We start from the raw sequence: 15,110 nt of genomic DNA on the forward strand, positions 1-15,110 counted from the left end.
TATTAAAATAAATTTAAAACATTCATTTAGTGCATATTTATGTAGAAATTTTTTATAAATAAAAATAAATTATGTAAATAAATGAAATGTTAAATAAGAAATACTTTCATTTTTTATTAGTTAGTGGTATTAATATAATTCAACTTTCATTTTAAATTGATCATAGTTTAAAATTTCAAATGTGTTACTAAGTTTAAGAATGTAAGTAAATTTTAAATTTATGGTAGAATAAAAACAACATTTATGTAATTGAATATATAAAATTTTAAAGGGAAAAAATAAAACTGAAAGTGAAATATTAGTTTATAACATGATCAATAAGAAAATGCTTTTAATCCAAATTTAAATATTGAAAGATAATAATTCAAGAGAAAATAACTATAATATGTTTTGAAAATCAATTAAAAAATAGATAAAACATCACAATATGAATAAAAAATCACAACTGCTAGTTTATAATAAAGTATTGTATTCTTATTATCTGTCAAAATACAAACATTCCAACTCTGAGCACAGTTATTCTCATTTATATTCCTCAATATCAGTCAGATTTAGTCAAATAATTAATGCTTTTATAGAGTACTTGCAACCTCGAATTCTAATGCAGAAGCCTTTTACACGACGTGAAGGACTCAACTGTTGTTATCAACAAGGCGAGCACGAACATGGGAACATGTAGTATCTATAAACATCTCTTTTTGTTTTGTGAAGAAACTAACGCATCGAATTCAAAAAAAAAATGGGGAACTCGTTAACATGCATATCTCACGAACAAGAACAACGTCCCAAGAAATCCTCCGGCGGAGGAGGAGGTAACTCCGGGAAATACAAATACGTGCGTCGTCTGTCTCTGATGCCTTCATTTAGAAGGCGGACGCTACTTCCTTCGCTCTCTTGCTCTGGATCATCGTCCACTTCGTCTTCCAAGAAAGGCGGGATCAAAGCAAAGACAAAGAAGATAAGAGAGAGACATCATCAAGACCACCACGGCAATGAAAAAGACTCTCATAAAATTCAGGAGCAAACCTTAGCAGCCACAAATCTCCTCTTCAACCAAACCCCTCGTAACAGCAACTCTGTTGTCCCTCCTAGTTTCAGACGCTCCACCTCCGTTGTCTATCCCTCGGCTCAGCCCTCGGGTACCAGCTCAGGACCTGTTTCCGCAGCTCAGACTCCCAAGAAGTCAACCGCGGGATTCGTAAGAAGCTCTAGCTCTAGACAGAGGTCCAGTACCGATCCCATGATCAAGCCTAACCAGCTTGTTGACAAGGCAAGCACTTCACCTAATAGAAACCTAATGAATTAGCCTAACCATACGTTAAGATTGTTTCTTTGCATCTAGACGATAAAATATGATACTGATATACAAATTAAACAACAACTTAAACAAACTAGCTGGCTAATAGTTTGTATGGTAAACTCAAAGCAATGATAGGCCTTCGAGTAATCGCATCTTATCTATGTTGTGATATGTGTAACAGGAGCTAACTAAGTTGGAAAGTTGGGAGACAAAGCGGTTCGTGTTGGTTCATGGTGGTGGATTCGGGGCTTGGTGTTGGTACAAAACCATAACACTCTTAGAGAAACATGGTTTCCAAGTCGATGCTGTTGACTTGACTGGTTCAGGTGTGAGCTCTGTTGACACCAACAACATCACCAGCCTCGCTCACTACTCCAAGCCTCTACTCCAATTCTTTGAATCCCTCAAACCCACCGAGAAGGTTCATAATCAATATTGTAATCCAGTTATCATTAGTGTGCTAATGATGAAAGTTACAACAGTTGGATCATGAGATTAACTGTTAAAAACAGGTGATACTGGTGGGACATGACTTTGGAGGAGCTTGTATGTCCAATGCGATGGAGATGTTTCCTACTAAGATCTCCAAAGCTGTCTTTATCTCTGCAGCTATGTTGGCTAATGGTCAGAGCACTCTTGATCTCTTTAATCAACAGGTACTTAGTTACTTACTTTTTCAGTTATTAATAAACAAAACCAAAATGTCTTATAAAACTGTATTAATTTGAGTTGTTTAATTCTTTTTCAGTTGGGGTCAAATGATCTGATGCAACAAGCACAAATCTTTCTGTACGCCAACGGCAAAAAGAACCCTCCAACAGCCGTTGATTTCGACAGATCTTTGTTTAGAGACTTCCTCTTTAACCAGAGCCCTGCAAAGGTAAACTAAACCCGAACCAATCAATCTCATATCGGTACAGATCGATTTGATTACTGAACCGAACTTTTTTTGTTTGTATGATAGGACCTGGCATTGGCCTCGGTATCCATTAGACCGATCCCATTTGCACCGGTCAGCGAAAAGCTTCACGTGTCAGATAAAAACTACGGTTCTATCCGACGGTTCTACATCAAAACCATGGAGGATTACGCTGTACCGGTTGCTCTACAAGAAGCAATGATCAAATCGAACCCACCGGAACAAGTTTTCCAGCTCAAAGGATCCGATCACGCGCCCTTCTTCTCTCGACCTCAAGCATTGAACCGAATTCTTGTTGAGATATCTCAAATACCGTTCAAGAAATCATCGTAACATATTTCTATGTTATCGGCTATTTAATTATTATTTTTGTAAACCGGATGCAACTAAACCAAACCGGTTATATATTTCTATATTTTTTTTTAATGAAATGTTAAGGTAAAACAAAGAAAAATTGTTAATGAGTGATTTCCAGATGATTATAGAAAATGATTACAATGGAAACACCTTGTCAAATGTCAATGAACAAAAATAGTTTTTGCACTTTTGGTAATATACGTAAAAAGCCACATTCGTGTGACTTGGAAACTTTAAAACCATGAAAAGCTAACGTGTGAAACAAATGAATGGATGGGAAAAATGCGACTCGAAGAGAGGAAATCTATGTACAATGCAAAGCAAAGAAATGTGGCTTTCTCAACTTCAACTTAGGGATAGATCTACCCAACTTTCAGGAATTGGCCTGGGATGAAACGGATCATAGCTATAAGATATTATCATGGCTATATATGATAGATCCACCAGTGGCGCGCGATCTTAGTCGACATATACTAAAGGACAAGCAAGGAAGTTATGTTTTGGTAGATGTTTGTGGTCTTTCTAAATCAAATCGACAGATCCTACATATAATATCAGAGATTCAGTATGCTATAGACAATGACGACTTTGCGAGGCTATCTGGCGCAATGCTGATAAGAGTAAAGGACAAACGAGACGATATGCAGAATTCTTATAAGAAGATTGATACCAGCAAACCAAACCATCCATTAATCGTATATCATTAATCTGTGTATTGAAACATGGTCTCAAACTCAAAAATCAGATGAAAGTGAATAATAATAATGATCTATATCATATCTGTGATTCAAAAATCTATAATGGGGAGTTCTCTTGTAAAGCTGAATCCCCAGTAACTCAATATAACAGATCATCTCGGAGGTAAGAAAGACACTACTTATCTCTTGCGGGAGAACAAGACGCTAACCGCTACAGAAATGGTGATAATGGAGACAGGAACAACCCAATATTGCTTTGTCAAGTCAACAAGCTTCTGAACAGAGTCTGTTGGCTGTTCCTTCTTGAAGATCTTAAGCTCTGGTATTTCGGGTACAGAAGATTCGTCTAGCTCGCCAATAAAATACTTCTCCATGAGTTCCCTAGCATCTTTGCTGTGTCCTGCATCTTCAAAGTCATCCGTTGCATCTTTGCCTTCAACAACAGAATCACATTTTACTTACATTAGAGACAACAACAGATCATTCATAAGGCAAAGATGGGGAAAACTAAGAAGAAGTTTACCTGTGACAGCAAGAAGCACATCGTCTCCTCCAGGATGCTCATCCATATACGAGGTTACATCATAGACCTGTAAGTGTTCATCAATGTTTAGTAAAGAGCAGATTCTATTCTAGGAAACCAAGATTGAGAAGTCAACCCATTATCAACGAGAAGAAGAAGATTCAGATTAGCTCAATCTAACTACATATGAACAGCAATTACACGATTCTTAATGAGATTGCTTAGTCAATGTTTCCGAAAGTGAGGAACACTTGTATAACACATGTACTCTTTATGAACAGGGATTGAAAATAAATTAGAAGAAGTTGAGAAAAAAGAGTAGACCTTGCCGTCGATGACGACCCAGCAGTCATCTTGCTTGTTGTGTGTAGCGGCTTCTTCCATGGAGTAAAGTTTTGTGAGAGTCGGCATCTTCCTCTGCAACGGGTAGCGGTAGAAAGCTCTTCGATTTTTCTCTCCTTTTTTTCTTTTGGTTTTTTTTTTTTGAGGTTTTCGATTTGGTCGACCACGCAATAACTGAAACGACCAAGGTGAGAAGAACGATAAGAACCCTACCAACAACCACAGCGACGTCGTTTCATACTTAAATTTCAATTTATTTTTATATAGATTTAATTTCATTTATATTCGTATTTTGTTTTGAAATAATTAGCAAAAATGGCTATAGAAATTCAAAGAAGTTAAATCAAATCTACCAGGGGGAGAGAACTTTTTTTAAAAAAAGATTTGTTAAAACCACTTTTGAGTTAAAATATACCCATAAGAAACTGAGAATTAAAGATTCATTATCATCATGTATCATATTTCAACTGGATAATAAACTCCTCATCTTTTGTATTTACATTCATCTGGTAAAGTTTACGATCATAGACTTAGTTGACTTATATAACATTAACCTACCCTGATGGCAAAATAAACTCTCTTTAGATATTAGATTGTGTTGCCATCCTTGATTTTGAGTTTACTTTTCAGGAAGGCAATAAATCAGAAGCTGACCATCTTCACTCCCTATGCATATACTTTTGGAATCATCTGCACTTATGCATGTAACTCTTTGACCTGACAATATCAATGTAACAACCAATCAACAGTTCATTCTCATGGTTGTGATGAACAGATTTAGTTATGACTTTAAAATCAATGTTTACCTTTGAAATCATGGAGAAAGTCAAGCTTAGCACCAGTTGATAAGTCCCACAAATACACCAGTCCATCAAGTGTGCCTGCTACTCCATGACCTGATACTGTGCCCGCTACATTAATCCTGTTATCCATAGCCAATTAACCATGGGTTTAGAAATGTTGCATTTCATACACATTACTTCGCATATATCCTACCAAATAAAATATGCAGGTAAAGAAATAGATGAGTAATGATACCTCGGATCCAGTTGACTTCCCAATATGACTTGGTCTTTTACAAGCAGAGCCACTCTCCAACATGTAGCTGGGCTTTCTACACCATCACATTTATCATCTGAGTCAAGATCGGTAGACACTAAAAGCCAGATGGCAGTGTCTTTGACTTCAGCTGGAACCAATGTTTTGTTGCTTATCCCTTTTGAGAACCATAATTTTGTTGCAGCTAAAATCATGTCAATGTGGTCCTCGATTGTAGAATGACTATGTACAGGGTGCCACGCAAACAAGCTGGTTGGTATGAACTCAAAGATCATACTGCTGGGAGATACAAATCTTGATACTAGGCTTCGCTTTGAAATATCCCTAACTCGAGAATAAACAAAGTTAGCAGGCAACAATCATAGGGGGAAAGGAAGCAAAAGGAAAACCAAATTTGGCTGATCCTCAGCATGCATAGCAGAAAATGTTCTGCAATTTTATTTTATTTTTCTTGAACAAACGAAATGTTCTGTAATTTAAACTAATAGATAGGTAGAGGAAAAAAAATTCAAATATAGAGAGGGAGCAAAATACCATATTGTAAATTCTCCAATACCATTATGCCCAATAACAAGATGAGGACATCTTGGGATCTTCTTCAATTCCACGATGCATGAAGATATGCAAGGATTTGCAAGTATAACGAATTCTTCTACAGGACCTCTACAAATTCAGGAGAAGTGAATATTAACAGAAAGCTCAATAATGATGATCCAGCCTGCTGCTCCACACAAAAGAAGGATATGAGAACTATTTTGTGAGAAGAGCAATAAATTCTTGTGAGAGAACCTCCAATGCGAGTTCATGCCCCAGATGATAAGGTTGCCACTTTTAACAGCTGCAATGAGATAATTCGGATCGCACACCACTACACACTGCACACTGTCAACTGCTTGAAGTTTTGTCACAAGAGAAACATGGCCAGTTTTTAATTGGACAATCCTCACTGCATTCTCCTCAAAGCAGGCTGTTGTACAAGTCAAACACGAGCAATCAGTATCCCTCTTCCTGCAAACAAAGAGAGTAATCCCTTAGCTGATATCTTTTGTCTGTATCCCTGTACCGTATAAAATAACAAAGAGAAGTCCAAACCTGCAATAAGGTGTTTTGATGTTGCCAGTAAATATAAGATGCTCCCCGTCTGGAGTAAAGTGTAAATATCTCTCGAGTGTTCTCTGAGGAAATGTAACAACTATCAGGTAGCGAGAGAAGGAAAACAGGTTACAAGACACGAGGAAAAAGAATAGAACTTACATTTTCACCAGACTTGTCATCCACAATGGGGAGTTTGGCAGAAGTGTGACCAATGACAGAAGGGAATCCTTTGCTTGGTGTTTTAGCTGATATCTTATACATAAACAGGGTACTAACTCTATCCTCTGTAGCAAAGCTGAACACGCAGATATATATTTCATTCCCAACAGACTTGAGTATTACTGATGAAACAGGCATGGGATGAAAATAGCAGCCAAGCAGCTCAACACTTTTTTCCATCTTACTGTTGGTCGTTATATCTCTGTTCAGCTTAAAATTCAAATTAGCTGGAAGTTCCAGCACTGACATGCTTTTCTCGCTAGTATTTTCCTTATACTCTGAAGTTGTAGAAAGTGGTTCAGAGACTTGGATGCCCAATGTCTCACCAATATTGGCTTGAAAATCTTCAACTTTTGAAGCTGGAAATGACGATGGTGATATACTTCCATTTCCGAAAGCATGAACTAACCTCATATCTTGTCGTAACGCCTCATTGCTTTTTACATTGGTGAATGCGTTGTTATCCAACTCAGAGCACTGGTATTGTTCTGTTACATGGCCGCTTTCATTGCTTAAGGTCGGCTTAAGCTCCGAGATACATTGGATTTTAGTAGGAGGCATTCTGCTTATGGAATCATCATCTCCAGTATCTATGCAACTATTTTTACTTTCAGAGGATGAGTTTCTGTTTCTTCGCTGTTGATTGGATGAGAATCTTTTCCTGATGTACACCTTATGTTTTTCTTTTTTGACAGAACCAACTTCAGTAGGGGTTGCGCAAAGCCCAAAACCATTACCTGCAGGCAATTAAATTTGTGCTAATATTAGAAAATAGACAAAGACAGTTATGGAAAGCATTGTGGGGATGAAGGCAAATGGTGATATTGACTGATGTAATTTATTACCTTCAACAGAACAAGATGTGCTACTTGGATTATTGTTGTCAGGGTGTTCTTTCGGCAACAATTTTCCTTCTGCGGCACAGAGTTCCGCAGATTCTTGGGATAATATCCTGTTAGTTGAACTGGTGAAGTGTGGTATTGACATGGACTTCTTCACATATTCATCTTGATTTTTCTCTTCCATAATAGTACTAACATCATGTAAAGAAGGTTTTATGATCGCAATAGTCTCCAAAGCAGAAATCGACTGATTTGCATCTACTACCGCAACCTGTCCCTTGGCTATTTGCATTTTGGGAGGATCTACTGGATAGGCTTTCTTGAATGAAGAGATGATATGACTACTCCCGGGAATATCCAAGTGAGATTCATCAAAACTGTCAGGAGCAATGGACAAATTACTTGTAAGATCTTGATCGGAATCTGGAGCAACTTGCATATTCTCATCATCTCCACTGGAATTTCTTATCGACAGTGACACAGCTGCAAAATTTGGAGAGGAATTATGGCCTGTAGATAAAGAGAATACTTCAATTACAGCTTGTATGCAAAATTAGTTCGAATTTCAATCTAAAACAGACTATAATTTAGGCAGTTCCTAGGGGTGAAGTGTGAACTATAACAGTTCCTGACGCATCATCAAGGCAGCTCGTTTGCAGTCTCTGACATACCATTGTTTTGGGGATTATTCTTTGAGGCCTTCTTGAGCAATGAAAATGCTTGAGGAAGTAGAAATGACATCATTGATTGGGCAGTTTCCTGATCAGCTGAATCAGAAGTCAGATTCAAAGAATAGTCAGCTAAATCCTCTGCTTTTGGTTCAGTTAAAAACCCTTCACCAACTACCATGTTAGCAAAGGTTAATTCTTCTTCTTGCTTGTCACTCATTTCATCATCTCTTTTTGGAGCAAAACTTATAATGTTATCTGCAAGAACTGGACAAAAAGGAATCCTTGTTAAAATGTAGCCATAATGATTACAATCTTCTTACTGCTACATAATGATATCCTGGTATTGACCAAGTTAAAATTAAAAGGCTAATACCTTGCAGGGAATCCAAGGTATCGGATGCACAAAGACTGGAACCAATCATATTTTGGCTCTCATGCGAAAAAATATCATCATTGGTTTTGTTTTCCTTCTCTTGCAACCCATGACGCTGTAAAATTTAAGACGCATCTTGGTAAAACAACTTTCCTGGAAAGAAAGACTTCACCAGTCTACTATGCTAAAATAACAAAAGCAAAGCTTTGAAGAAAAACATATTAGAAGTTCTTTATGGATTACCTCTTCAGGAAACCGGTCTTTTTCTTGATCATGGATGACAGCATTTACATATGGTGCATTTTCTGATGGTAGAGGTAAATTTCCGTTTGTGGCATGACTAGAATGCAACTGCTCTGGTGGTGCTACTTGCAGACCAACTATCTCTACTTCTCCTTTCACTGAACAGATTGACCCTGCAACTGAATTTAAAATCTCACGGCCAGATACTGAGTCTTGGAATCTTAGCTTTTTATGGCCATCGTTAACTACTGAATTCTGGTCTGTCATTCCAGGTTTTCTGCTTCTTTTCTTTCTAGCCACTGGCATGTCCAGATAGCAAAATAAATTTGGATTTGCACACACGACTGGTGTTTCATCATTGACCCGGATTTGAGAGGCCCTACTGTTGGAGCTAGATCCTATCATTCCATGGGATTTGGTCACAAGTTCCCGGAGCAACCTCTGAACCAACGTGTTTTTGAAGCCAAAAAACTGTAGCAAACAAAATCGTAGTCATCTTAGACCGTAAGTAATTTAACCAGATCACAGTGGTAGGATCAGAATAACTAAAATCCAGGTGAGAGTAATAGTGAAAAAACACCTAAGGAAGGCCTGGAAAGCCAAATATTTGAAGAAATTTTAGCTAAAGTCGTATGCTCAACTTCTCTGACGGGTATATGCCAAGTATTGTGGCTTTTCCTATGTATCAACTATTCAACTTAGAATTGTATAATGAGAAAAGACAAGCGTAAAGTTCACAAGCATACAAAAGTGTGGCCTGCAATTGTTCTTCAAAAGCTAAGCCAGATAATGTCAAGAACATTTTTGGAAAGGCAATGACGCATGTTTGATTTTGAAACATCTATGTTATTGTAGATTAGACATTTTCATAAAAGTAACAAGCAAGATGGTCAAAAGAAGGAAAAAGAAAAAGAAACTGAGATCGATGTGTACCTCCATGCCGTTCATCTTACATGTAAATCGTTTTCCATGCCATATTTTTAAGTGGGCGAAGCCAGTCTTCTGGAACTTTCTCCATGCAATATCCGGAGTCTGCCCCGTCCATGATTCATCCAAATATCTAATCTGCATCAATAGAGTAAGACTTTTACCTGCATTGTAGAACAAGCATGCATAACCTTTGATGATAATTTGTGGAATCAGCAACAGTACCAGAAATAAAGGTCCTTTGGCGCCTTCTTCAATCTCCATATAGTATGTGTTTCCACTGTGAGCTCGAACAGCTTTGTAGCCCACAGGATAAGGGAAACGATCTTTACCCTGATGAAAAATAAAGCCAAGTAAAGAGAAATTCTCCACACACCCATATGCATAAGTCGTAACAAGAGATCTAGTGTTGCTTAGAAACTGAGAACACTCATAATTACAAGTTTGATCTACTTCCTAAAGATCTTGGTTCTACTCTCTAGTCTAGCCTATGCAGTATCACTGGAATTAATTTAAAATTAAAATTGTTCAAAATCAGAGACCGTAGTTTCAATTCATCGTTCCTGGGAGTGAAAAATGCACAATCAAGCTACAAATTAATGATCGAGATTCATTTCATCACAGGCATATCACCACCATCGAAGATTTTTTAACATGAATTAAATTCGCAGTAATTTTAGTCAAATCAAATTCTATATTTCTTCTCAAAATTTCTAAGGAACTCGATAGGTCGCACAGAAAATTGAGAGTTTAGCAAGAGCTATCGAGCGATGAATACTGAGAGAGAGAGGAGAAAACCCAACCCTAGATGAACTCCAGTACTTCTTATCCCAGGAGCCGCTATAGAGAGCTCCGACGGAGACGATTTCTAGGTCATCAGACTTTCTATCTTGTGAGACAACTCTTGGACTCGCCATTGAAAGTGTGGAACGCCGAGATCGCAGCACCGGCAAAGAAATCGCGACGTCTGGGAACGAAGAAATGGGAGAGATAGAGAGCGAGCGATTCTTCTGAATTCTGAAATCTGAATTGAGTCGCGGGAAATAAAATGATTCCCTCCATATCTATCAAACAGCATATGTATTAATTAAAAAAAAAAAAAAACTCTATTGGGCTTCTCGGCCGGTCACTTTATTGGGCTTCTCGGCCTATATAACTTTGACTGACTAACCCCTTTTAAACTATCGGTGTTAGAAAAGATACTGGACTAATCCAGTTTAATTGATTTACTTATTCATAATTTAAAAACTAATAAATGTTAGAGATTCCAGGGATCAAACTTTGATAAGATGAATTTTATTATTTTAGAGCTACATTTTGATTCTTGACTAACTAACCTTAGAAGATTATCTCTGCATGGTAATGTGACTTCAACATTTTTTTAGAAGCAAATGCTATATACGACATATACCAATCTGAGAGCACCATATTGAGCTGAGAACGGATTTACACGTACGTGATGAAAAATTACATTACCAGTTTAATGTTAAAATTTCCTTTTAACAAGGATTTATTTATTCAAATTTCCAGTTTAATGTCTCAAAACAATACCTATTCTTTCTTGTATCAATTAAGGAAATGAATTAATTATCCGTAAAAGAAACTAAGAAAGATAGAGTCAGACTGGTATCTACTACTTTTCAAAGATCAACATTAGAAAATATTGAACTGGTCTCACTCACGAGCAACCACAAAGAGTTGTTTACCCACGTTCTTGCCTTCGAAGAGTCCTAACAGAGCAGGAGGCCCACTCTCAAGTCCTTCGGCTATGTCTTCAACGTATGTTATCTTCCCTTCTCTGATGTAAGGAAGCACAAAATCCAAAAACTTAGAATATTTGTGGTAGAAATCACAGACCCCAAACCCTTGAATTTGTATCCTCTTGTAAAGGATGGTGGGTAGGTTGTGTACGCCTTCTGGATTCTCTAAGTTATACTGTGAGATCATTCCACATACTGCGACACGACCATGCAACTTCATGTTTATGAGTACTGCATCTAACATTTTGCCTCCCACGTTCTCAAAATATATGTCGATCCCTTCCGGAAAACACCTAATACATAAGTTATCTCTTTAATAATTAGCCAAGTATGATTTTATAGCTGTTTGTACACTAGAGATGTATTTATGTACTGACCTCCTTAGGGCAGCACTAATATCCTTCTCTTCCTTGTAATTGAAAGCATCATCAAACCCGAACTTTGTCTTGAGAAGATCAACCTTAGTGAAGGCTCCATATAGAAGAATATGAGAAAATCGCTTTCTTGATGTGCATTTTAGTTTGACAAGTAATGTAGAGTTTTAAGTACCTTTTCTTTACTTCCGGCACTGCCAACTACATAACAACCCATCAACTTTGCAAATTGTCCCACGAGCTGACCAACTGCACCAGATGCAGCTGACACGAAGACGGTCTCTCCCTTCTTAGGTGAACAAATTTCGTAAAATCCAGCATAAGCGGTCATACCAGGCATACCTATTCAGATCAAGTGATAATCGATTTTATGGTTAACATATGTCCTTCGTATTCAATTATTAAAGGTCATGGTTCATGTAACGTAAAATATGCACTTAATTATAAAGTGTACGAAAACACTTTGCTAACAAACAACCAGAGAAAATAATTGACTGTGAAACTCAAATACATATAAGAAAGCTAGCACAACCAGTCATCTCCTAAGTTTTGAACAATTAAATGTTACTAAATTTAGCCATCCAAGCAATTAAACTTTTGATGACACATTATAACTAATCCAAGACCATAAGACACCTATATCTTTCCATGCCTAAGACTCGTATAAAGAAAAAAATAACCAAAAGATACAAATGCTTTTTGGCAATTGCTATATCAAATCAAAAGAAAGAATAATAATTATGAAAACCTAATTATAAAGCATCAAATAGCTATGGATTCTTTAACGACCAAAATAAGAGTGAGGTGAGATACCAAGAAGTCCAGTGTAGTAAGATAATGGAACATCGGTGTGGTGGATCTTGAAGTGTGAGTGAAGAGTTAAAGTAATAACACTGTATTCCTCCCATCCAACTAGTCCCCAGAGTAAGTCTCCCTTTTTGTAATCTGGATGCCCTGAATCTATCACTTTAGACACTCCAAGCCCAACGATTGGCTACACACACCACATTGTAATTATCTTTAACATGAGGGGGAGAAGAAACAAAGAAAATAAATTAAACTTTCAAAAGAAATGTTCATTATTTCTTCTATAGCACCATATTCACTAGAAGTGTTACAATATGGAAAAACATGAACATTACCAGTTTTATATTTCTAAAATGCTCTAACAATTTTTTTTTCAAATTAAAATCTCTTGCCGGATTCTTCGAAATACAAGAAAGGTAAATGTTCAAATCCATCATTAGTTAAACGAAACAAATGCAATAAACACAAATAATATAGCAAAATAAACTGATAAATTTCATTGGAGATGACTAAATTGTATGAAAGTCTATATATGTATTGTCCTTTTTCATACCACGCCGGTCGTGTACGGTGGAACGAGGGAAGAAGACAAGGGATCGGGCTTTCCCATGCAAATGCGCATGTAAGGATCGCAAGACAAGTAAAGATTCTTCACAAGAACTGACGTGGATCCCTCCGGAAGCTTTAGATCGATGGTACTAGTGGTTATGTTAAAATCGGATTCTTTCGGGAATCCACTCACATAGTCTGGGAATATGATTTGCTTGTTGCTCACCATGGCTGCTTCTGCGTTCGCCATTTTATCCTATTTCACGTACTTTTGATCACTAAGATGTTTTCTAGCTCCTTCTTAATTACGTCAATGGTGTTTTTGATTTTTGTACGTTTCTCAATTTGTTCATACACCATTCCATTCCTTTGCCTCATTGTTTGATCCAATTTCTTCGGGAGATAAATAAGGTAAATTACTGACTACTCCTTTTTACCTTTTTTAAAAAAAATACAAAAAAATAACCTTAAGAATAAAAGGGCATTTTATACTAACCATGTTATTTTATACATATGATATATATTTACAGGAAATATCATGTCGTTTATAATATAGTTTATAGGAAATATCATGTCGTTTATAACAAAGGGAAGACCATCGTATCAACAGATTGTGCGCTATTTAACAAAACAGACATAATTATATGTAATGCTTAATTTGGTCAATGTTCTTTTAATCATGATATTTTTTACCACTTGGCTATTTACCAAAATAAATATAAATGTATGATTAGTAAATTCAGCATATATATAAGGAAAATTATATGTTGACGGAAAAGATACAAAAATTAATAAAAATAAAAAATCACTTAAAAGAAAACGATCCAATTAAGTTGCAACTATTCAAACATAAATATAATATATATAATGGGCAACGGAGCGTGTACTGCATATATGTAAAGAAAGGTGTCGATGATGGAGATCAGTGCGGATGTTGTCGCCAAGGGCACGAGCTTTAGATTCGTTTAGTTTTGCTCTATATGTTATGTTTTCGTACTTTTTAATTGCTTTAGTTGCTTCCTTCTGAACTCCACATAAATAAAACGAGAATCTCTACCTATTCTCTCGTATCTCATTCCTGATCTTTTTATTCCTACGTACTACTACATGACTAAATCGTGTTATATAAGTTATTATCATTTGGTCTGCCCAAATCATGCTGTGTAATCAAATCTATCATCGTACGTACTTACTATTTTGTTGGATATGGGTCATGACCCTCATATATTAGAAGGCCACAAAACAAAGGTCCAACAAGCTTAAATGAAGATTTTCCTTAAAACAAGCCCACTAAGCTCGGAGGGGCAAAATCGTAATTCGCAGAAAGGAGAGAAGAGATTTGTAGGGTTTCTAGTCCCTATAAATACATTGTATCACTGTTGGGAAAGGGGGAGATCCAGAGGATATTACCCAGAAAACAAGAGAGTCGCTGCCTAGCCACGACTCTCTCGCGTTTTGTCCTTATGTTTCGTATAATCATTGCCTAGCCGCGGCTCTCTCGCGTTTTCTCCTTCTTTTTCGTAGAATCGTTGCCTAGCCGCGACTCTCTCGTGTTTTGTCCCTTTATTTCGTATACGTTCTTGGCTCGACATATCGTAGCGAGACTTATTCTTTTTGTAACTTTAGATCTAACTTAAGCGTTAATAAAGGAACTAGTTTCGTATCGTCCCTAAACTCTCGTATTATTGTTTTCACCTCCCATGTACAAACAATTGGCGCCGTCTGTGGGGATCTACGAGACACTCCTTTCTTGACGACCCCGAAAATCCAAAAGCTTCCCGAAGAATCCAAAGCGACATGTCTGACGCGAGCTCATCCAGCGACCGAGGAACGAACACCTCCCGACGTCCAGACCCCGGCGCACCTGTCCTGTCTCCGGAGCATACCCTATGGGGACAACGGCGAGCACGAACGACTCACTTACCACATCCTTCCGGAGCAGCAGCATGCACCGAACCAGCGAACGTCGAGTTGGAGCGCGCCGAGCCGGAGACTGCCGAGACAGCAACCGAGGCGCCAAGACGTAGACCGCCGACCGACGGCCCGAGTTGG

At 37.4% G+C, this 15,110-nt stretch overlaps 4 protein-coding genes across 6 annotated transcripts; 1 reads left to right on the forward strand and 3 right to left on the reverse strand.

The window, feature by feature from the left end:
• Positions 1-739: 739 nt before the first annotated feature.
• LOC17897580 (putative methylesterase 13, chloroplastic) lies at positions 740-2,794 on the forward strand. Its single transcript, XM_006306425.2, has 5 exons — positions 740-1,270; positions 1,482-1,721; positions 1,813-1,956; positions 2,049-2,180; positions 2,265-2,794. The coding sequence occupies exons 1-5, from the start codon at positions 740-742 to the stop codon at positions 2,550-2,552; spliced, it is 1,335 nt and encodes a 444-aa protein (XP_006306487.1). The 3' UTR covers positions 2,553-2,794.
• Positions 2,795-3,243: 449 nt separating this feature from the next.
• On the reverse strand, positions 3,244-4,316 carry LOC17897879 (cytochrome b5). Its single transcript, XM_006304146.2, has 3 exons — positions 4,122-4,316; positions 3,798-3,864; positions 3,244-3,707 (listed from the first exon to the last, which is right to left on the reverse strand). The coding sequence occupies exons 1-3, from the start codon at positions 4,206-4,208 to the stop codon at positions 3,454-3,456; spliced, it is 408 nt and encodes a 135-aa protein (XP_006304208.2). The 5' UTR covers positions 4,209-4,316; the 3' UTR covers positions 3,244-3,453.
• A 244-nt stretch (positions 4,317-4,560) lies between these two features.
• LOC17900069 lies at positions 4,561-10,580 on the reverse strand. 2 transcript variants are annotated; one of them, XM_006303078.2, is made up of 14 exons: positions 10,372-10,580; positions 9,794-9,901; positions 9,575-9,706; positions 8,642-9,112; positions 8,399-8,513; positions 8,026-8,289; positions 7,358-7,837; positions 6,453-7,249; positions 6,291-6,373; positions 5,988-6,206; positions 5,733-5,861; positions 5,178-5,522; positions 4,946-5,061; positions 4,561-4,856 (listed from the first exon to the last, which is right to left on the reverse strand). In XM_006303078.2, exons 1-14 carry the CDS (start codon positions 10,483-10,485, stop codon positions 4,759-4,761), a joined length of 3,471 nt encoding a protein of 1,156 aa, XP_006303140.2. In that variant the 5' UTR covers positions 10,486-10,580; the 3' UTR covers positions 4,561-4,758. The 2 variants fall into 2 exon arrangements, with proteins under 2 accessions (XP_006303140.2, XP_006303141.2); XM_006303079.2 differs by having other exon boundaries at positions 7,358-7,864.
• Positions 10,581-11,242: 662 nt separating this feature from the next.
• LOC17897642 (NADP-dependent alkenal double bond reductase P2) lies at positions 11,243-13,308 on the reverse strand. 2 transcript variants are annotated; one of them, XM_023776932.1, is made up of 5 exons: positions 13,063-13,308; positions 12,516-12,696; positions 11,878-12,044; positions 11,706-11,773; positions 11,243-11,621 (listed from the first exon to the last, which is right to left on the reverse strand). In XM_023776932.1, the coding sequence occupies exons 1-5, from the start codon at positions 13,306-13,308 to the stop codon at positions 11,243-11,245; spliced, it is 1,041 nt and encodes a 346-aa protein (XP_023632700.1). The 2 variants fall into 2 exon arrangements, with proteins under 2 accessions (XP_023632700.1, XP_006305903.1); XM_006305841.1 differs by having other exon boundaries at positions 11,706-11,788.
• Positions 13,309-15,110: the final 1,802 nt, after the last annotated feature.

This window comes from Capsella rubella, unplaced genomic scaffold (genome assembly GCF_000375325.1).
Source record: "Capsella rubella cultivar Monte Gargano unplaced genomic scaffold, Caprub1_0 scaffold_1, whole genome shotgun sequence".
NCBI classification, from domain to species: Eukaryota; Viridiplantae; Streptophyta; class Magnoliopsida; order Brassicales; family Brassicaceae; genus Capsella; species Capsella rubella.

Coding starts and splice junctions, on each gene's coding strand:
- LOC17897580 (XM_006306425.2), top strand. CDS start 740: ATGGGGAACTCGTTAACATGCATATCTCACGAACAAGAACAACGTCCC. Junction 1,271..1,481: donor CTAACCAGCTTGTTGACAAG/GCAAGCACTTCA, acceptor TATGTGTAACAG/GAGCTAACTAAGTTGGAAAG. Junction 1,957..2,048: donor TTGATCTCTTTAATCAACAG/GTACTTAGTTAC, acceptor ATTCTTTTTCAG/TTGGGGTCAAATGATCTGAT.
- LOC17897879 (XM_006304146.2), bottom strand. CDS start 4,208: ATGCCGACTCTCACAAAACTTTACTCCATGGAAGAAGCCGCTACACAC. Junction 3,865..4,121: donor GGGTCGTCATCGACGGCAAG/GTCTACTCTTTT, acceptor GAACACTTACAG/GTCTATGATGTAACCTCGTA. Junction 3,708..3,797: donor TGTGCTTCTTGCTGTCACAG/GTAAACTTCTTC, acceptor CTGTTGTTGAAG/GCAAAGATGCAACGGATGAC.
- LOC17900069 (XM_006303079.2), bottom strand. CDS start 10,485: ATGGCGAGTCCAAGAGTTGTCTCACAAGATAGAAAGTCTGATGACCTA. Junction 8,290..8,398: donor TACCTTGGATTCCCTGCAAG/GTATTAGCCTTT, acceptor CTTTTTGTCCAG/TTCTTGCAGATAACATTATA. Junction 5,862..5,987: donor GGCATGAACTCGCATTGGAG/GTTCTCTCACAA, acceptor CTGAATTTGTAG/AGGTCCTGTAGAAGAATTCG.
- LOC17897642 (XM_006305841.1), bottom strand. CDS start 13,308: ATGGCGAACGCAGAAGCAGCCATGGTGAGCAACAAGCAAATCATATTC. Junction 12,045..12,515: donor TTACTACACTGGACTTCTTG/GTATCTCACCTC, acceptor TGATCTGAATAG/GTATGCCTGGTATGACCGCT. Junction 11,789..11,877: donor GTGCCGGAAGTAAAGAAAAG/GTACTTAAAACT, acceptor GCCTTCACTAAG/GTTGATCTTCTCAAGACAAA.